The sequence below is a fragment of the Lycium barbarum genome, chromosome 9 (assembly GCF_019175385.1).
Source record: "Lycium barbarum isolate Lr01 chromosome 9, ASM1917538v2, whole genome shotgun sequence".
Taxonomy (NCBI): domain Eukaryota; kingdom Viridiplantae; phylum Streptophyta; class Magnoliopsida; order Solanales; family Solanaceae; genus Lycium; species Lycium barbarum.
The window spans coordinates 17,872,396-17,894,713 of NC_083345.1; the positions used below are offsets into that span (position 1 = coordinate 17,872,396).

The 22,318-nt window shown below is 38.6% G+C and overlaps 1 protein-coding gene across 1 annotated transcript; it reads left to right on the forward strand.

Annotated features, from left to right (window-relative positions):
- The first annotated feature begins 19,698 nt into the window (after positions 1-19,698).
- On the forward strand, positions 19,699-20,382 carry LOC132611719 (WAT1-related protein At5g07050-like). The gene has a single exon (XM_060326104.1). The coding sequence runs from the start codon at positions 19,699-19,701 to the stop codon at positions 20,380-20,382; it is 684 nt and encodes a 227-aa protein (XP_060182087.1).
- The last annotated feature ends 1,936 nt before the right edge of the window (positions 20,383-22,318 follow it).

Consider the following 22,318-nt stretch of genomic DNA (forward strand, 5'->3'; position numbering starts at 1 on the left):
ATTCTCCTCATGCATAGGGACTATGCATTGCACACTAATGAGCTAACCCCTTCTTTTCCTAGTTCTATTTCTTCTCTTTTGTAGGAGTTTGATGATATGTTCCCAACGGAACTCCCAAAAGGGTTACCGCCCTTGAGGGGAATTGAACACCAAATTGATTTTGTTCCGGGGTCTCAATTACTAAACAAACTGGCTTATAGAGCCAACCCAGATGACACTAAGGAGCTTCAAAGGCAAGTGGATGAGCTCCTTGAAAAGGGAGTTGTGCGAGAAAGTATAAGCTCTTGTGCCGTGCCCGTGATTTTGGTGTCAAAGAAAGATGGATCATGGCACATGTGTGTTGATTGTCGTGCCATCAACAAGATAACGGTAAAGTATCGTCATCCCATACCTCGTCTTGATGACATGCTTGATCAGTTGAATGGTTCATGCATATTCTCTAAGATTGATCTTAGGAGCGGGTATCATCAAATTCGGATGAAACCCGGAGATGAGTGGAAAACCGCATTCAAGACCAAGTTTGGTCTATATGAATGGTTGGTGATGCCTTTTGGTCTCACTAACGCTTCTAGTACTTTCATGCGTTTGATGAATCATGTGATGAAACCTTTTATTGGCAAATTCGTGGTTGTTTACTTTGATGATATTTTGGTGTATAGTAAAACCATGAATGAGCATGTTATTCACTTGAAATGTGTGTTTGAAGTACTTAGACAAGAACAACTTTATGCTAATGTTGCTAAATGCTCTTTTTGTGTTGATGAAATTGTTTTCTTGGGTTTTATTGTGAGTTCAAGGGGCGTTGAGGTTGATGAATTCAAGATACACGCTATTAAGAATTGGCCAACTTCTAAATCCATTGGTAATATTAGAAGTTTTCATAGATTAACTAGTTTTTATATACGGTTTGTTAAGGGGTTTAGTACCATAGCCGCTCCTTTGACCGAGGTAATCCGAAAGGATAAACCTTTTTCTTGGGGTGTGAAGCAAGCAAAGACTTTTGAAACACTAAAACAAATGCTTAGCTCCGCACCGTTGCTGCAATTACCCGATTTTAACAAAATCTTAGAAATTGAATGTGATGTTAGCAAAGTAGGTATTGGTGCCGTTTTGATGCAAGACCAAAAACCCATTGCCTATTTTAGTGAAAATCTTAAGGGTGCGACGTTGAATTACTCCACCTATGATCTTGAACTGTATGCTTTGATTAGAGCTTTGGGTAATTGGCAACACTACTTGTGGCCTAAAGAGTTTGTGATTAGGACCGACTATGAGTCCTTAAAACATCTTAAGGCCCAAGGAAAGTTGAAAAAAAGACATGCTAAATGGGTTGAATTCCTTGAAACCTTCCCTTATATAATCCAATACAAAAAGGGAAAGGAGAATGTAGTGGCGGATGCCCTATCAAGGAAACATGTTTTGATTAATGCCTTGTCTTCTAAATTGATGGGTTTTGAAAGCTTGAAGACATTGTATCCCGAGGACCCCTTCTTTGCCAAAATCTTTCTAGATTGCGAAGAATGGGAAAGGGAGAGGTGGATTAGGGATAGGTCTTCTACTTCCTATTCTAGGTTTGATGGTTTCTTGTTAAAAAACAAGCGTTTGTGTGTGCCCATGAGTTCTTGGAGGGAATTATTTGTGTGGGAAGCACACAATGGGGGATTGGGACATTTTGGGATTGATAAGACTTTGAGAATTCTTGAGGAGAAATTTTATTGGCCTCATATGCGGAGGGATTTAGCTAAGATTTATGGCCAATGCATTGAGTGTCGTGGCGCCAAGTCTAGACTCCTTCCCCATGGTTTCTATACCCTCTTCCCACCCCTCAACAACCTTGGGCTGATATTTCAATGGATTTTGTGTTAGGTTTGCCTAGAACCAAAAGGGGTAAAGATAGCATCTTTGTTGTGGTTGATCGATTTTCTAAAATGGCTCATTTCATTGCTTGTCATAAAGTTGATAATGCTCCTCATGTTGCATCTTTGTTTGTTGAACATGTGGTAAAGTTGCATGGTATTCCCAAAACCATTATGAGCGATAGGGATCCCAAATTCCTTAGCCACTTTTGGAAGGAATTGTGGGGACGACTTGGTACTAAATTGTTGTTTTCGACCTCTTGTCACCCACAAACCGATGGCCAAACCGAAGTTGTCAATAGGACCTTGGGTTCTATGCTCAGGGCCATGGTTAAAAGGAAACTAGCATCTTGGGAAGAACAATTGCCTTTGGTTGAATTTGCTTACAATAGAGTCATTCATAGCACTATTGGCATGTCACCTTTTGAAGTGGTTTATAGTTTTAACCCCCTAACCCTTTTAGATCTACCCCCTTTGTCTCAAGATGTTGTGTTGAGCTTAGATGGAAATAAACGAGTCGAGACCATGAAGAAGTTGCATGAGAAGGTGAGGCTTCACTTTGAGAAAAAGAACCAAGAAACGGCCAAGAGAGCAAACGAGTTGTGCTTGAACCGGGTGATTGGGTTTGGGTACATTTCCGGAAAGAGAGGTTTCCCAACAAAAGAAAGACTAAGTTGATGCCTAGAGGAGATGGTCCATTTGAAGTACTTGAACAAAATTGATCTTCCACCCGAATACCAAGTTCATAACACCTTCAATGTGTGTGATCTCTCTCCTATGGTGGTGCAAGATGATGATCCCTTAAATTTGAGGACAAATTCTCTTCAAGAAGGGTAGAATGATACAATTCGAGTGGCATCAAGACCTTTTACAAGGAGCCAAGTGAGGAAACTTCAAGCTATACAAGCATTGTTCATGAGAAGGGACATACTTGAATACATTCTAGAACCTTTCCGGGGATTGCAAGTGTTCATGATAGCATGGGAGGATGGTTTGGAGAAGTGGGTTGAAGATGGTCAAGTTTTCAATGTGGCTATTACTTGAAGATTTGCAATTTCAAGTTCTTTTCCCAAAAGAAGACACCCAAACAAGGCTCTTACTTCATTAAGGGTAAAAGTGTAATAATGTAGTTGTCTTCTTTTAAGCTTTAGTATAAATAGTAGTTTCATTCATTTGGAAGACTTAGACTATTTTGATTATTATTACTTGATATTTGGATATTATAACTCTTGAGAGTTGAGTGATTGCTTAGCCTTGGATTGGGTGTTTATTGAGAGGATAGGTTATTAGGGATTCTAATCCCTCTTGGTCATCCTAAGAATTCGATTGCTTCTTGTTCTTAAATTTAGAGGTCTTAGTTTTTTTATAACTTTGGTTGCTAAATTGAGTCTAAGTTGTGTCAAATTATCTATCTATTTTATTTCTTGCATTTTTTTGTTGTTTTCGTTCTTAATCATGTATCAAGTTCGCTGGATTAGAGCGATTACAGGTATGTGAGGCTAACTATCTACGTTAGGGAATGTTCATGATTCTCCCTACGCCTCATTCTTCATACTTATCAGTAAATACAGTTTAGCCCTAGTTTCTGGAATAGTTATAGAACTGTTATCTTCTAGGCTTATAGTTTCAGAATTCGTTCATGGTGATTAATTTGAATATCATAAACTCAGTACGTAATCAATATAGATTTGTGAATTGTATCTCATGAGTCTCAGTATGAATACGTAGAATTATTATGAACAGTTACCAATTTCATCTTCAAAATCAGTAATCAATATCATGTTATCAGTTATATCTTAGTCTTAGTGCTTATTATTGAATAGCCTGTATTAGGGCATCAGGACCACAAATATGGACCTAAGGTCACAGATTATGTATACATATACTTAGCCATCATGCCACAGATTTTGTATGCATATTATTATTATTGGACCTAAGGTCACAGACAATAAGTAGGTTATTCATTATTTAGGACAAAGAGTATCCATATCCTTACTTCTCTGTTTCAGTCTAGTTATCAGCATTTCAGTTCCGTTTCAGTTCAGCTTATTATTCCATTCAGTTGCTTTACATACTGTACAATTCCAGTGTACTAACATCCCATTTGCTCGGGGCCTGCATCTCATGATGCAGATATTGATATACAGGGTGCAGACGCAGCTCGCTAGGAGGCTTTCAGATTCAGCTAGTTAGTGGTAAGCCTCAGTTCTCCGAGGCCCTATCGTTATCTTTATATTCAGTCAGTTAGCAGACGGTATTTCAGTACTAAGGTATGCCGGGGGCCTTGTCCCGGTAGTCAGTCAGTATTTTCTTATTCAGTAGAGGCTTCATAGATTACAGTCAGTCAGATATTTCAGTATTTTGTTGGATTATTGAGTTAGCCCTTTTTGCTACCACTTATTCAGTATTGTAAACTTTTAGTATTTCTTCCGCACAGATATATATTTCAGTCAGTTATTCTCACTCGATTAGCATGTGTTTATCATACTTAGATATCAGTATACCACATGTTGATCCAGCCAGCCAGTTGGTTCGGTCGGTCACATTCAGACAGGCACCGTGTGCCATGTTACGCCCAGGCCATGGTTCGGGGCGTGACATTTTTACTCAGGTAGTAGATTGCTTGTTCCTTCCTACCTGTGGCATTATGTTCACCAAGAACACATCCAAAAGAGTTATCTATCACTGACAAATAAAAGAACAAAAGGCCTACCACGTTCTGGCGGGACCAGCACATGAAGGTTGGATAAGTACTCTTTGATCTTGTCAAAAGCTTGTTCACAGTCTTCTGTCCACATGATAGCAGCATCTTTCTTTAAAAGCTTAAAAATTGGCTCACATATGGTCGTGAGTTGAGCTATGAACCTACTTTAACCTCCCAAGTAAGCTCATAACTTCAGTCTTGTTTTTTAGGGGTTGCAGTTCTCGAATGGCCTTTATTTTAGAAGGATCCAACTTTATACCCCTTTTACTGACCATAAAACCCAACGCTTTCCAGACGAAACTCCGAATGCACATTTTGCTGGGTTGAGCTTGAGATTGTATCTCCACAACCTCTCAAAGAATTTTTTCAAGTCTTGCACATGATCAGCTTGCATTTTAGACTTGATGATCACGTCATCGAAGTATATTTCGATCTATTTGTGTATCATGTTATGAAAGATGGTGGTCATAACCCTCATATAAGTTGCTCTGAGTTGTTTAGACCGAATGGCATGACTCTATAACAATAAGTACCCCATGGAGTGGTGAAGGCAGTTTTCCCTGCGTCCTCTTCATCCATCAGAACTTGGTAATACTCGGCATAACAATCCATAAAAAGACTAAATCTCATATTTGGTACAATTGTCAACGAGGATGTGGATGTTGGGTAAGGGAAAGTTTTCTTTCGGACTAGCTTTGTTCAAATCCCTGTAATCAACACAAACTCTGTTCTTCCCGTTCTTTTTAGGTACAGGCACTACATTTTCCAGCCAAGTGGTGTATCGGATAGCTTTGATCACATTTGCACTCAATTGTTTCATGATTTCCTCTTTGATTTTGTCACTCATATCTGACTTGAATTTTCTTTGTTTTTGTTGGACTGGCGGAAAATTAGGGTATGTAGGCAACTTATGAACTACTAAAGGCAGTTAGACCTAGCATGTCATCGTAGGACCAAGCAAACACATCTTTATATTCAAATAAAACTTGGATTATGTCATCCCTGGTTCTTTGATCTACGTGAATGCTTATCTTTGTTTCTTTGACTTCCTGGGCACTTCCCAGATTAATTGCCTCGGTTTCATTAAGATTAGGCTTAGGTTTTTTCTCAAACTGTTCCAATTCCTTATTAATTTCCCTAAAAGCCTCATCTTCATCATACTCAACTTCTTGATTCATGGATTCGAGAATAAATAACTCTTTAAGATCTGGGGATGAATTCTGCAAGCATGTCATATTTTTAAAGCCAACATTAACAAGACTAAAACGAAAAATGAAAGACAAGAATTAGAAAAGGGAAAAGGACCGAATTTACTATGAAATCAGAATTTCATTTCATTGAATTTAAGAAAGGATAGAAATGTTAATATCAATACAAAGCAATTGTTTAAAATATCTGGATTACAACCCTGACAATAATCCAAATATAGAAAAGGCAGCAAAATAAACTACCAAGACTCCTTCCTTATAGGGAGAGGAGTTGCTTCCCAGTTGCTCAGCTCAACACCCTGGCACACGAGCTGCACATCAGCACGACTAGTACCTTCACTGATCTAGGACTATGTTCACTTCGTAAAACATCTGTCGGAGGCCCTGACAGACTTCATCAATGTCCTATTGAATGGCGGAAGCTTGATTCTCTAGAAATTGGGGCTTGATGAAGGATTGGGAAAAGCGGGGAACTGGCTTTGGCAGAGTCCAATCACTGTCTTTGTGGCTCTTTCCTTTTCCTTTGTCAGACTTTGTTGATTTGAATACGAGGACGATAGTGCCTTGATTGCTGAAAGGAGCGATGGGGTTCATAATTCCCTGCAAATATGTGCCAAATCCTTTACCAGGCTGATAACCATGCTTCAACATTAATGTTGCTACCATAACAGAGGTATAAGAGAGATGTGGCTACATAATAGGCTTTATTTCCTCGAATTGATAGGTCGACACCATCTCAAAAGTCTGGTAAACAAAATACTCACCACCTGTTTTGGCTTCAATACATAGGACAGACGGGTCTCTGTAAATGGATAGGTCATCTTCCCTATGAACGATGATTTTCTGATGGTTGTATTCAAATTTAACAACCTGATGTAGAGTGGAGGGAACTGCTCGAGCCATGTGGATCCATGGCCTTCCAAGAAGAAAATTGTAGGATATGTCTATGTCCATCACCTAGAAAACAATTTCGAAGTCCAACTGTCACGACCCAGCTAGGGGCCGTGACGGGTACCCGGGGCTAGCCACCGAGCACCACTCGCTCTAATACTCATTTTACTCATTTAATGCTCTTTTACCAATTTTATACACGAATTGTAGGAAAATCATATTTTATATAAAAACATAAATACTTATATACATTTGCCTCTCGGCCATCAAAATAACATATACATAATAATAACATCTTGCGAGACCATCTGACCCACACTGCGTATCTACGAGCCTCTACTGACATACTAAACATATAGACGGAACAAGACTCCGTCATGCCCAAAATATGCATATATACCAAAAGAAGAACCATAAGCACCTCCGGACAATGGAGTGCTCTCAATCAGTTGACAGCTACTAAGGGTCTGGACCAAGCTCACCTTCCTGTCTACCTGTGGGCATGAACACAGCGTCCAAAGAAAACGGACGTCAGTACGAACATTGTACTGAGTATGAGAGGCATAAATATAAAGAATGACAGTGTTAATATAATGTGAACATCAATATGAAACATCTGAATCTGAATGACAATCATAAAAGAAGTAATGCATGCTATCTTACTCATACTCATCATAATTTCATATATGCATAATATGCAAGCTGCCCGTCCATATCGGAACGGTGTAATAATCAATAACATTAGCCCGCGTCCAGGCCTCCCGCGTCCGGGGTACCATCTCATGCCGCCCACTAGTGGTGTCTGCCCATGCCAAAAGGTCATGATGTATCCGTATAGCTGCCCGCCTTGGCGGTGACTGCCCGGCCAACTAGGCGCGGTGTAATATCATCATGACATGCTCATCAAAAATACTTGTAATAATATGCTTATCATAGTACATGCATAAGACTCAAGATCAACTATACTCTATCGGGGTGGCGTAAGGTCGTGATCCCCCGATTTCATTATGGAGCAATTATTGACATTCTGCCTCACCTTGAAGGAATTAGTACATAAGGTGAGTGTAAGCAATAAATAGCATCATTATCAATATGGTATCATCATATCATATCTCTTATATTATATAGACATTTATGGACTTAGGCTTCTAGCTTTCCGGAAAAATAGGAACTCATGAAGAGGAAAAGTACTCATGCTATAGGATTCATGCCATTAGAAAGAAAGGACTAGCCTCACATACCTTTGTCATTTAGCTATGTTATCGTTCACTTGTTCTCCACCAATGTCACGTCGTTACCTTCACGGGAGAATTCATATTAACATTAGTTAATAGATTATAAGGACGCGTCGTAAATTCTAGAGAAAATTGGGCAGCATTTCCCCTGTAAACTTAACAATCCTCGAAATTCCAACTTAGCCAAACATCAATCAAAATACCAACAACAACAATACCAACAATTTCATATCAAACTAGACTTAAATCCATTCTTAAATTACTCCCAAAACAGCCCAATATACATTCGGATGCCAATGCTTGTATACACTTCTTTATTTCCGTATAACCATAATATAACAACAACAACTACAGCCAATCCTCCGATATTCCAGCCCACAAAACAGTCCATAACAACCATAAAACAGTCCCCAAAATATCATCGCAAAACAGCCACAAATATTATACCAAACAGCTCCAAAATATTGTCACAAAACAGCCACAAAAATTACATAAAACAGCCCCAAAATATTGTCATAAAACAGCCACGAAAATTACATAAAACAGTCCCAAAATATTGTCAATAAACAGCCACGAAAATTACATAAAACAGCCCCAAATATCGGCACAAAACAACCCGGTATACGCTTTGTATACAATATCTTTACACACTTTATTCTCCCAAATTCAAGAACAACAACTTATCAACAACATCAACAACAATGTCAACAATTATTATACATCATAACTCTGCTAATTCCATCCATTTAATCCACCTAAAACAGCCCCTTAATCCATAAATCCCAACAAAACAACAAATGAGTTTATAATGCTATTTTCTCCGTTCTAATCCGTTAAAACTCTAAATAAACTTGTTAACAATGAAAAATGGACCTTAATCTTACCTTAAGTATGCAGAAACCACTTCCACCCTCTCTTTCTTGGCTGATTTTTAGCTCAAATTGAAGGCAACGCGACGTACAACACTTTTCTCTTCAGGAGCTTCGCGATTCGGGGCTTAGATTGTGGTCAAAATTTGGTTTCTTTCTCTATCTCTCCTCTCTCTCTCTCTACCTCTGAAATTTCTGGGTTTGTTGAGGTCTGAAAATGAAAGAGAAGGCCGAATTTTTTCATTAAATGACAAAGAAAATGGGCCTGACCCGACTTGGAATCGGGTTGGGCCGAATTCATTGCCCAGCTTGACCTTTCTGCCTTAAAATGTTCATATCTCCTTATCCCGATGTCACATGAAGACCCACGACCTATGGTTGGAAAGATATTTCAAGTATCTACAACTTTCATTCTGGGAGTTTTCCCAAATTCCCAAAGGACGATAGGGTTATGACCTCCCGAAATTAAATCACCCGAAAACGTATCTTAAAAATATTATTTTGGAGGGCTTTCACTTTGATTTGGCTCAAGGGTCCTTCTTGGGTTGTGTTTAACTTAGCATATATTATTCATATAACTTGTCACATGTTCTAAAAATAATCTCGACATGTGGACCCCACCTCAGCTTATGAATAATTCATCGTACAAAAATACGGGATATAACACCAACGGCCCAATTGTCATAGTCAACTCAATCTCACTGATCGTATCCCTCCTTGAACCATCATAAGCACGAGCACACACGTTGCTGGCTTGAATCCTGTTGGTGTTGATTTTCAGACTTTGTAATATAGAGAACGAGAATATGTCCACCATTGATCCTCCATCTATCATGACTCGCTTCACATAGTGTCCTTTACATTTCACTGTAAGATGCAAGGCTTTGTTGTGCACGACACCATCCTCGGGCAACTTATTATCAGTGAAGGTGATTATGTTAGCTTCGAAGATACGATTGGTTATCCTCTCTAACAGATTTACCGTGGTATCCTTTAAGACATGGGCCTCGTTTAGGATTTTAATCAATACGCGGCGATGCTTGTCTGAGTGCAAGAGAAGAGATAGCAACGAAATTTGAGCAGGGGTCTTCTTCAGTTGGTCCAAAATAGAGTAGTCAAGGACCTTCATCTTTTTCAAGAAGTCCTCTACTTCTTCCTCAGTGACTCGTTTCTTTGTTGACAATTGGCCTTCTTGGGCCATTTTGCCTTTCTTTGGCTCTTCTGGCATATAACATCTTCCGGAGTGAGTCAATCCTCTTGCTTCATCAACTTATAATTCCTAGTAACAACCTTTGGGTTGGTTACAAGGAGTTACCCCACGGGCTTGATCAGTATAGGCTCTGTCAACTTTGTTAAGAGACTTTGGTCGCGTCGTATACCGAGAAGCCTCCTAGGACATACAACCTTAGCATAACAGGATGAACCTCCAACTTCTTCTGGATTCTGGGACGTACAAACTCTTGGTATCGAAATTAAACACCTTTCGCATTCAATAATGCAACTAGTTTTGAACCTGTCTCTAGCTTTTCTCCCTCTTTAGCCATCCCAACTTTGTTAAAGGGTTTGTACTCCCGATCATCACAAATCATTCCAACAAAATGGATATTTTTATGGGCTGGAAGTGGGTTGCTGGTGACATTTGGGGTGTTTTGGTCATCTGTCACAACCACCACTTCGAGATCAATTAGCTTTTCTATTGCCCCTTTCAGGGTCCAGCAGTTATCAGTATTGTTCCTGGGAGCCCCTGAATGATACTCACATCTTTCGTTAGCGTTGAATCCTGGAGCATCTGTATTCACCTGATATAGTGGGATAGGATCAATCACTCCCATCTTTCTTAACTTCTGACTAGGCTAGAGTATGGTTCTGCCAATAGGGTGAATTTCTTTTTCTGTCCCTGTTCTTGTGGGAACTTTTGAACATGAGAAGGATTGTAAGGGACATGATAAGGCTGCTATCGTGGACGGGGGTTTCCCTGAGCTGAGACCCGTGCATGTAGGCGATTTGTGGGTTGTGCATATGGCTGAGCATTAAAAACCATATACGGCGAGGGGCAATTGAGTACTGAGGAATATGAGGGGTTAGTAATGTTGAGGATAGCAAGATTTCCCTTATTGAACCTGCATGTAGAGATGATCTGGCTTCTTTTGAACACCACTAGACCCTGATGCTGTTTAATATGTTTCTTCTTTCCTTTTGCGTTTTCCAAAACTCCCTGACCCGCTCTGAATGGCTTACGTGGTAGCTTTGACGCTGCATGACTTACAATCTTGCCTGACCGAAGACCATTTTTGACCATTTCTCCGATTTTGATTGATGTGGGGAATGGTCTTCCAATCGCGGTTGTTAAGTAGTGAAAATATTCTGAATCTTGATCCTCCATAAAGACATCAACCAATTTTTGTTCATCCAACGGTAGTTTGACCCTCGCAGCCTGTTCCCTCAATTTGATAGCATATTCCCTGAAACTCTCATTTGGTTTCTTTCTCATGTTTGAAAGAGTGTTGCGGTCAGGTACGATATCGACATTATATTGGAATTGTCTAACAAATTTCTGATCCATATCATCCCAGATGTGCCAGCGGGTGATATCTTGGTTAATGAACCATTCTAAGGCAACGCCTGTCAAACTTTCGCAGAAGTAAGCCATCAATAATTCTTCCTTCCCCCCCTGCTCCTCTAAGTTGGTTGCAGTATTTCTTAAGGTGAGCTAGGGTATCACCATGCCCATTATATTTATCAAACCTATGAGTTTTAAATCCAGGTAGCAGGTGGACAACTAGGAACAAACACAAATCTTTGAAGGCGACACTCTTATGCCCTCCTAACCCTTGCATGTTTTTCATGTGCTGTTCTATGCTCTTCATTTTTCTTATCATATCTTATTGTTCTAATTTTTGTGTGGGCCTTTCAACTTCAGCCAGGGAACCGAACTGGTAAGAGTTGTTGGCCCCGAATGCCATCCCACGGGCATAGTAAGGCTCTGGATAGGTGGTGAATCGCCCTTCTTGATTTTCCCTTTGCACCACAGTTGGTTGCGGAAAGGAATAGATTGGTGCAACATTAGTGGTAGTGAGGTTGACCCTTGATGGCATGCCTTGGGGACCTGCAGCTGATGGTCCAGCTATGTTGACATAGTTCTCGAATAGACCATACCCAGGCGGGTAAAACGGATCAGGTCTTGGGACTTAAGTGGAGGAGGTTTGGATAGTTGTGACCTCGGGGAACCCAAGTTGGATGTTGTTGGCTCCTGGCCATTGGCCCAAGCTTGCCACAGTTGTGACATAGCCTGTCTTAGCATTCGATTTTCCTCAACAGTGGTTGAATCTTCTATGGTTATCTGAGTAGGAGTTTCTTCCTGACTCATGGCAGTCTTAATGTTGGTTGTCATTAGCACGCTCCCCTTTGACCTAGTAAAGTACGGATGTTCCCCCAGGTTACCACAAATTAACTATCTAAAGATTACTTTTTAATGACAGAAACAAGAAATATGTTAGGGTTATGCATTTTGCATATATTTATCACATTGTATGTCATGCACCTCACATCCACTCCTATCATGAATTTGGAAGACGTTATGTCTCATCCCGGCTTATTTGCTTACGTTTCTTATAGTAATTGTCTTTCCGACTCTTTTTTTTAGAGATGTTTCAATCGAACCCTTTGGGGGTTTCCTACGAATCATGGAGCTATATGAATCAGATCATCACGTAGTTCAGGGGTTATAAACAACCTTTTTTTTAACAAAAACCAAAATCTTTTTCATTAATTCCCAAAGTATTTCTGACACAACGACTGAAAAAGGAAAATGTACTTAAAAACAAAGATGCAACAGACTCGAAGTGATCGACTAAAAAAAATAAAACAGACTCTAAAAAACCAATGACAAAATCTATAATCAACGATGCCCTCTCAAGGTGTGCGGGGCCTTAATTGTCCTCCCAAACTTGAATATATACCATACAGTGTTGTTAGCAAGTGCGGGGCAAGGGCACGCACTTGTCGACCCAGACTCTCATCATCCGGATGGAGATAAACATCATGAACTTTAATCAAGGTCTCCTTGAGTTGAAACACTCGTATTTTGGCCTCCTCCATATTCTCATGGCAGTTTTGCAACCAATGTTGAGTAGCATGAGCAGCATGCCTCAAATTTTCTTCTTGTTCCTGAAATTGACCTTGCAAACGTACCCAATAAGCCCTTTCCCTTTCAAACCGCTCTTTTTGCTGTTCAGACTCAATCAGCTGCCAGTGCATGGCTTCTCTGGTGGTGCCCAAGTCCTTTTGTAATTTTAGGATATCCTCATTTTATTCTTTCTTAACCTGTCGAGCCCAACTAATCCTGCTCTCCAGTCCCTCCTCCAATCAGGATATCGTCTTCTCAGCCTCGCTCAAATCTCCTTTCACTTCTTGTAAGTCAGAACGATAATCCTTTTCTAAACGAATCTGGGCTTGCTTCTTGGTTATGATCACCCTAGAACGCTTCAACTCTTCACTCAATCTTTCTATGGTGTGCTGGTCTTTTATTTTTATGTGGGACCCCCCAAGCATATCCATAGATAATGAAGAGTCCTGAAACCATGAGAGGTACTCAGGTACCACTCTTCCTTTGTTGCGATCCTCCACCATTTCATCTAATTCTGAAACCTTACTTGCGTGCCAAATATTCAGAATTGTTTTCTCATTATAGGGCTGCTTCGGACCGAAATCATACATGAATTAGCTCATGTCATGTGTTAGTGGTATCTCTTGTAAATGGCCTAACCCGCATCACCCGAAGAGGAGCATATGACTGGACATCGTCAAGTCATATTAGCACTAAAAATGGATAAAATGCGGATTCACAAATGACTTCTTCTGATGAGAACCAGTAGTAGTTTCAGGTGATCCGATTTGTAGTCAATGTAGGGAGAAATCATTCCAAGCCGCAATTCCTTTTGGCAGGTTATACTTTTCAACCTTTTTCTCATGGTTCGTGACATGATTGAGCCATGACGCATTGAAGTTCACAAAGATTGGGGTGGCAGTAGAGGTGCTCTAACAACCACATTTAGAGTAGAATATTGCAACCGTCAAAACTTCTCGTGCCCTGACTGCATCTGGTTAAACCACGAAAAATACCTGAAAGGATCATAGGGACGAGATTTGGGTTTTCCATTGTAGTCAAAGCCTTAACTACGCCTGCTAAACCAATATCAATGCGTCCCTTCCTATCTGGGAAAACCACGCTCCCTAAGAATGCAACCATAAAAGCAAATCTCCTATGCACCTTTCATATTTCTGTGCTTCCTCCCACTTTTAATTCAACCATATACCTTTTGAACCCATCCGTGTGCCCGTACCTTCGAAACAGGAAATCCAAAGTAACCCATTTGTCACCTAAGCCATCGTACGTCCCGTGATTAACGTGCACGAGTTTTAGAAACTTGCCTGCATCTATGTTCTTCGGTATAATAGGATTTTGGCGGCGAAGGTCTGGGCCTGTTGCCACGAAGTTAGCAATTTCTTCCACTGTTGGTGTCATTTCGCAGTCTGCGAAGCGGAACACTTTGTTTTTCGGATCCCAGCAAGGAATTAGAGCCTCAATCAGCTCCTTTCTAGGCTTGATCTTTATCATATAAACCAAGTGACCCAAGTGATCTTTTATCCTTTATTGTTCATACTCCTCTATATTCCCCCACCAATCTGACAGAAGTTGCGGTATCTGGTCAACAATCAAATATATTGGTATCCCTTCGGACCTAGGCCTCTTTTCACATCTTCCTCTTCCTTGATTCATGTTATATCTAGAAGTAAAGAGAAGAGTTAGGAGTGTCACGACCCTTGACCTAGACTAGATGACTACAACAACACACCTAGACCAGATGACTAAAAAAAACTAAACAAATGACACTTTTAATTTTTTTTCCTTGGACAATTTTGAGAAATTTTGTTTATTTGACCAAGACTTTTTGCCAAAGGGGCAATATATATTTTGCGACACATAAAAAAAAATAGATCGTTTTTGCAAAACAACACTTACCAACTTCCAATGAAGATTTTAGAATTTTCTTGGCAAAAATGACTGGACATCAGGAAAAATTACAGCTAAACGAAATTGGTGGCTCCTTTGAGGGAAAAAAATATGAACCTAACTTTTTTAGATTTTTTTTTTCAAAATAGGGGCCGAACCTGATGAAGGTTGCCTACGTATCCCACCGAAAAGTGAGAATCAGACCCGCGTAGCTCGTGAAAATAACTTTTCTAAAAAAAAGTACCTTTTTTTTACACCATTATAAATTTTCAACTGGACCATTGGGATTTTATTGAAAACAAATATTTTTTAAAGCTGAGAAAAATTTCTTTCACTCGTTCTCTCAATTTAGTTATGCTAAAGCCGGTCGATAAACAAAGCCTTCCAAACAATGTTACACATAGCACAAAAGATGATCATGTTGATCAGAAACAAGGTTACCTGTCCTAGACGGGCCCGACCCCTGTGCCAAGCCCCGCTAAGTCAAATGCACATGATGCAAATAAAATGTAGCCTACAAGGGATAGCCGTTGTTTATGGCTTATTTTTCTATGTTTTAAAATCCTAAAGGAGAAGGTTTCTAGACATGGCTTCACCTGGGCAGACAACCCGAGCTGAGGAGGGTCAGCGTACCGGTAGTATAACTGTTACAGTTTTTTACTGATAATTCTCCCAGCCTAAAATATTAGGTGACTAAAATCCTTCACTAGCAGTTGTTAGGCACACTGGCTTTATCTCAGACAGAAAGTTTGTGGAACTGGTGAGCACACACAACATGACTACCTATAAGAAGACTCAAATAGGGTGCAATAGAAGACAATTTATATGTACAGTCACACAATATCAAAGCGAAAAATGAGTAGGCAAAAGAGCACATTAGGCCAACAAATACAGTGTATATCCAAGAAATAACTAAACAAAAAATGAGTCAATATACAAAGCTCGAATTCTGATTAGTTCCCCAACAGAGTCGCCAGAGCTGTCACACCCCTTTTTCACCCCGGATAAGGATTTTATGATTTAAAGGGTTTTTCCAATTGAAGTGACGGTTTTGAAAAGGGATTATTTATTTAACAGAGTCACCACTTGAAATAGAGTTTTGGTGTTCCAAGTCACCTTATTGAATCCCTAATCAAAAGGAAATGACTTTTTATTTTTTGGTCCGCGAAAACAAAAGACCGGGTAAGGAATTATGTTGACCGGGAGGAAGGTATGAGGGACCCCGAGTCCCGTGGTTCGAGCATTGTCGCTTTTATTGATTAATATCCGGCTTAAATTAATCTTGGATAAAAATGTTTGTTTTAACTCTTAACTATGTTTTTTTTTTTCTAACTTAACAACGGATCCATTATTCTCGGAAACAGTGAGATGATAAGAGAATACATTCAAGCTACTCAAGACAATAAAATGGAGTTAACTAGAATTATACTAATTAGCACTTTTACATAAATCAATGCTTAATAAATAAAGCTAACATGCATTACACAAGCAACTACATACACCTTACTATTTTATTAACACTCATTATTTGTCCTAAATGAATTGGATCAAATGACAGTTACTAAATTATAAGCTTAAACCTCAATAACCCAACTAAACATGAATTTTAACAAACTGTGGTAAAGTCAAACAAAGCAAATGAACAGTGAGCTAAACTTCCTTCAAACATCAATGTACTTCCACTTTTAAACCAATCACACATGGGTTTCTCATACTTTGAATTAAATTACTCCTTAACATATGAATTCATTAGGCATTAAAAAGATGGATGAACACTTCAAAAGAGAATCTTTTTTATACATTATGGACTTTGGATCTGAAAGTGGAAACTAGAAAAATAAAGAAAAACTTGATGAACAAATGTGAAGCTAATCAAGTATAGATGAACATTAGGCGTCAATGGGTCGAAGGGAATTTAAATATCTCCAAAGCTGTCATCGATCATTTCAGCGACTTATTCAGTGAAAAACCAAGGGATAGGGATTTGAACTTTATCAGAGGTTGCGACAATCTGATCAGCACTGAGGACAACGCCTTATTAACAAAATATCCCACAGCAGAAGAAATTAAGACGGCAATAGATTCTATGGACCCTAACAGTTGTGCAGGGCCTGACGGATTTAATGGTTTTTTTTCCAATACTGCTGGGACATCATCAAAAGAGAGGTAATCTCCTTTGTTCTCTCCTTCTTTCATGGGTCTGACCTTACAAAGTACTATACTCATTCTTGTTTAACATTGATTCCTAAGGTCACCTCACCTGATTGTTTTTCTAAGCTTAGACCTATCAGTCTTAGTAATTTTTCAAACAAAATACTGTCTAAAATTCTTGCTTTAAGGATTAACAATATTTTGCCTAAGATCATTTCTGAAAATCAATCTGGTTTCGTTTAAGGTAGGCAAATCACCGAGAATATTCTTTTAACACAAGAGATTATTCATGGTATTAGACCTAACTCTAACAGTTGCAATGTTGTTTTTAAATTAGATATGTCTAAAGCTTATGATAAATTGGATGAGAATTTCTTAATTTCTGTTCTTAGAAAGATGGGTTTTGATGTTGTTTTTATCAATCTAGTTTATAGGTTGATCTCTAACAACTGGTATTCTGTAATTATTAATGGTGTTAGATATGGGTTTTTTAAATCTTCTAGAGGCTTAAAACAGGGAGACCCTCTATCTCCTACTCTTTTTGTTATTGCAGCCGAAACTCTTTCAAGAGCTTTGAATCATCTTAATCAGAATGATAGGTTCATTAATTTCTCTATGCATAAAAAAGGGCCCCAGATTAATCACCTTAGTTATGCTGATGACCTTGTGCTTTTCACTTCTGCCAATAAATTTACTATTAAGCTCATGATGAATTTGCTTAGGTTGTATCAAAAGGCTTCTGGTCAGGAGATTAATAATGATAAGACGTTCTTTCTCACCCATAGTAAGACGGACAAGATTTATAATAGGAGGATAAGAAGGTGGACTGGTTACAAACAGTCTTCCTTCCCTTTTACATACTTAGGTTGTCCCATATACTGTGGTAGGAAGAGAATCTCTTATTTTTCTGACATTTCCAAAAAGATCCTTAATAAGATTGCAGGTTGGCAAGGAAGATTCTTATCTCCAGGTGGTAAGGCTACCATTATTAAGCATGTTCTTCAATCTCAAGCTCTTCATATATTTGCTGCCTTAATGCCACCGGTTACATCTCTATATGAGATTGAAATGCAATTTGCTAACTTCTTCTGGGGAGAGAAAGATGGTAAAAATAGCTATCATTGGTCCTCTTGGGAAAACATGAGTTACCCTACCATAGAAGGGGGCTTGGGTTTCAGGAGTCTTATTGATATCTGTCACACATTTGCTGCTAAAAGATGGTGGAGATTGAGAACAGAACCTTCTTTGTGGGCACATTTCATTAAATCAAAGTATTGCCAAAGAAGTAACCTCAACTCTAAGACCATTGCTCCAAAAAATTCAGCTGCTTGGAAAGATTTGCTTCATATTAGAGATAAAGCCAACATCAGTTGGAAAATTAATTCCGGTAACAGTCTGTTTTGGTGGGATAACTGGACCCATCATGGATCTCTCTATCAGATTTTAAAACCTTCGGCCAAGCCTGGTAATGTGGAAATTAACCATTTCTTATTAAATCAGCAATGGCATATTGATGATAATCCTTTTTCCTTACCAAGGGACACTCTGAATCTGATCAAGAGTATCCATATCGGTAAACATGATGAAAAGGATCAGCCTATCTGGAATCTGAATAGCAATGGTTTATTTACATGTTCCAGTGCTCTCGAATTCCTTAGGAAGAAGTATGTTTCCCCTCACATTTATAAATTCATCTGGATAAAAGAAATTCCTTTCAAGGTTTCCTTTTTCATGTGGAAGCTTTTAAAGAAAAATCTTCCTCTAGATGCTAATCTTGCAAGATTTAATATTGACAAAGGTGCTTGTTGTTGTTGCAGGACTGCATGTATAGAAACTGGGAATCATGTTTTTGCACAAAGTGAGCTTGCAAAACAAATATGGCAAATCATGACCAGACCACTGGGGATCAGCATTACTGGTTCCACTGTTCAGACAATTCTCTGGCAATGGTGGAGACAAAAACCAACAAATATTATTCACAAGTTCCTTCTACTTATCACTCCAATGATAGTATGTTGGGAAATTTGGAGAGCAAGGTGCACCAAGAAATTTGAACAAAATTTTTTTACTGCTTCTAATATATGCTTTCAATCTGTTTTTCGGATCAAGGTGGCAATAAGACAGAAATTTAAATCCATAGACTACACCTGGAACTGGAGCAAAGTTTGTTTCGAAGCGGAAAATTTCAAAGTTGTGATAACCAGTAAGATGATCAGATGGATCAAACCTATAGGCAACACTTGGAAGCTCAACACAGATGGAAGTTACATGAAAAATCAAAACAAAGCGGGAGCCGGTGGAATTGTTAGGAATAGAATTGGGAACATGATCATGGCATTTGCATATCCAACCCAATTTTACACTAACAATTATAGCGAAGCATATGCAGCTCTAGTTGGAATTTCTTGGTGTGTTAATCATCCTTTCGAATCCCTTGAGGTAGAATTGGACTCCAAGATGGTGGTACAAATGATAGATGGTTCCTTAAAACCTCCTTGGAGGTTATTGGACATTATAGAAAACACTAAGGCAAAGATGGTTCACAGAAACATATCGATAAAGCATTGTTTTAGAGAAGGGAATGAGGTAGCGTATGCACTAGCAAAATATGCAACCCAAATTCAAGTCCCTAGAATTTTTTTGAATGAAGGTGACCTGCCAACGGAGGCTAGAGGACCGCTCCGAATGAATAAACTTGACTTCCCCTCCTTCAGGAGAAGAGTTAAAAAAAACTCAGAAAACTGATAGGTACAGCAAAGGTGATAGGTACAATGGTGACAGTGGCTGGAGCCATGTTAATGACTTTGTACAAAGGACATGTTATTAATTTGGTATGGTCAAATAATATTCACGCAAATACTTCAAAAGTCCCTCAAGCCAATGAAGCAACAGATAAAGATTGGTTCAAAGGTCCAATGCTTCTCATTGGAGCCATTTTTGCCTGGGCTTCTTTCTTTATATTTCAGGCAAATACAATGAGGAAGTACACTGCTCCTCTGTCTCTAACTACACTTGTTTGCTTCATGGGAACTCTACAATCTATTGCTGTCACCTTAGTGATGGAGCACAAATCCTCTGCTTGGGCTATTGGTTTTGACATGAATCTTTTTGTTGCTGCCTATGCTGGTATTGTATCATCAAGCCTTGCATACTATGTTCAAGGTCTTGTAATGGAGAAAAGAGGGCCTGTCTTTGTGACTGCTTTTAGTCCCTTGATGATGACCATTGTTGCCATCATGGGACAAGTTTCTATTATGCAAGAATGGAGAAGGAAATCTACTGGCTGGTCACGGCAGCATGTGTTTGCTTTTGCATCCCCAGTCCTGTGCAGGGATCATAATATTGCGGAAGCCATGGCTGCACTGCTTGCTATCAAACTGTGCACGCGGAGGGGCTATCAGCATTGTGTTATAGAGATGGACTCTAAAATTGTTGTTGCTATGCTGAAGAATTAAGATTCACACAGCATGCACATCAAGAAGATTGTAGAGTAATTTCTTTTTAGCTGAATGTAAGTTGCTAAAAGCTTAGTGAGGATAGGCTGCAGATGTAAGCTTCCTCCTTTTTTGCCTGGCTATGTGTGGCCTGTGATGTATTCATGGGGTCTTGGTATAGTCCCCCCCCCCCCCCCCCCCCCCCATGTGCTTTTGTGTTTTACATGAATAAATACAAAAGCTTTGAAAAAAAAAAAAAAAAAGAACACTAGGCGTTCCATTTTTATTTTTAGCATTAGCAGTTCGAATTTATACTTTGTATTAGCTTTAAGATCAGTTAATGTTAAAAAAAATTATTACATCTTCTCCGTTAATGAGTTTATATATAACCGTGTCCAATATGGTTCAAACATGCATCTCAGAACTAAACAAAACATGATAAGTAACCAAATTTTGCATAGTAGATAATATTAAAACAATATATATATATATATATATATATAATTGGCTCTGCTTACACTTTGTTCTACAAGAAAATTATTAAAAATAAGTAGAAAGGAGTTGATCAAAAGCCTGTGTAGTAAACAAATTGAAAACAGAAGCAAGGACGCCGTCACCAGAGCTCGATCAAAACCAAACTCAACTCACAAAGTTGTGTTCTCTCGTTCTCCCTTGGTTTTTCTTTCTCTTTTTTTTTTTTTTTCTTGTACTCTCTATCTGTGTCCGTTCTCCTTTTTTGTTGTGTTTGTGCGTCTATTTATAGTGAGGGAAAAGGGCAAAGTGTGTGTATTGTGTAGTGTGAAAATACGAAAGTGAGGGAGTGAAATAAGGGGGTGTAAAAATTTTCAGAAGAGGGATTTTAGGGATATGTTTGGTGCAATTTTTTCAAACAACAATATTGTGCATTTAATGTTAGAGATATGTTTTTGGCTATATTGTTTCATCTTTTTCCGTTTTTCTTTTTTTTCGTTTTTTATTAATAAAATAAATAAAATACAATGAAGAAAAATATTAGCTAACAACTTTTAGACTTTAATAAAAATTTAGAAAATTTTAATAAAATACAATTAAGAAAGTACTAAAACTGCTAGCTTAACTGAATTAACACCTTAGGTTTGATCAAAAATTAGGTGTTCACAAAGGGAAAAGGCCTTAAACGTAGTTGGAACATACTAACAATAGTAGTTTAAAATTATTCTGTGATTTATCAGCACACTGATAATATCTTTAATGATTGTAGATGGACCAAATAAAGTAAGATCTCGGATTGATGAATTGTTTTTGAAGTCTCACAAGATCAAACATCAAGAATGAATCACTGGAAAGACACAACGGACATGGGTATTTTTTTTATCTGATTTGTTTGTCAATGTTTCCTTTAGGCATTAACGGGACATTAACAGGGCATAAATGGTGTGCTTAGGCTCGACATTTGATTTTCACAACACATGAGGAAGAAATTTCTCTATTCATAAATTGATAAGAATAATATTTCTGAAAATAGAGATGTTGTGCTTGGCTGATTTGCTTGTCATTTTCCTATTGTTTCACCTAGTTGACAATGATAACTATCAATGATTACCTCTAGTGTGTTGTATTTAATTTATTGTCTGAAAGTTCTATGTGGCAAAACTCGGAGACAAACCATGGGAATGGTTTTTTGCTACTCTGATTCCTCTTTAACTTCTACCTCCAGTGGAAGGGGGAAAAAAAAAAAGAGGAAACCCCTGCCCTATTTTCTTTGTGATATCTCAGTTTAATACTTTTATACAACTTCTCAAGTTGTTGGAACTTAAAACAGCAAAGAAATAGAACCTAGAGAATTATCATTCCAATTTAGCAGGAACCTTGCATTTTATTTTGGTTGAGTTCTTGTATTGGTTATATAATCTTCACTGACTACTATATAGAAGTCTACTTATTCATTGTCTATTTCTTCTTTTTATGCATCTATGTT

Coding starts and splice junctions, on each gene's coding strand:
- LOC132611719 (XM_060326104.1), top strand. CDS start 19,699: ATGGTGACAGTGGCTGGAGCCATGTTAATGACTTTGTACAAAGGACAT.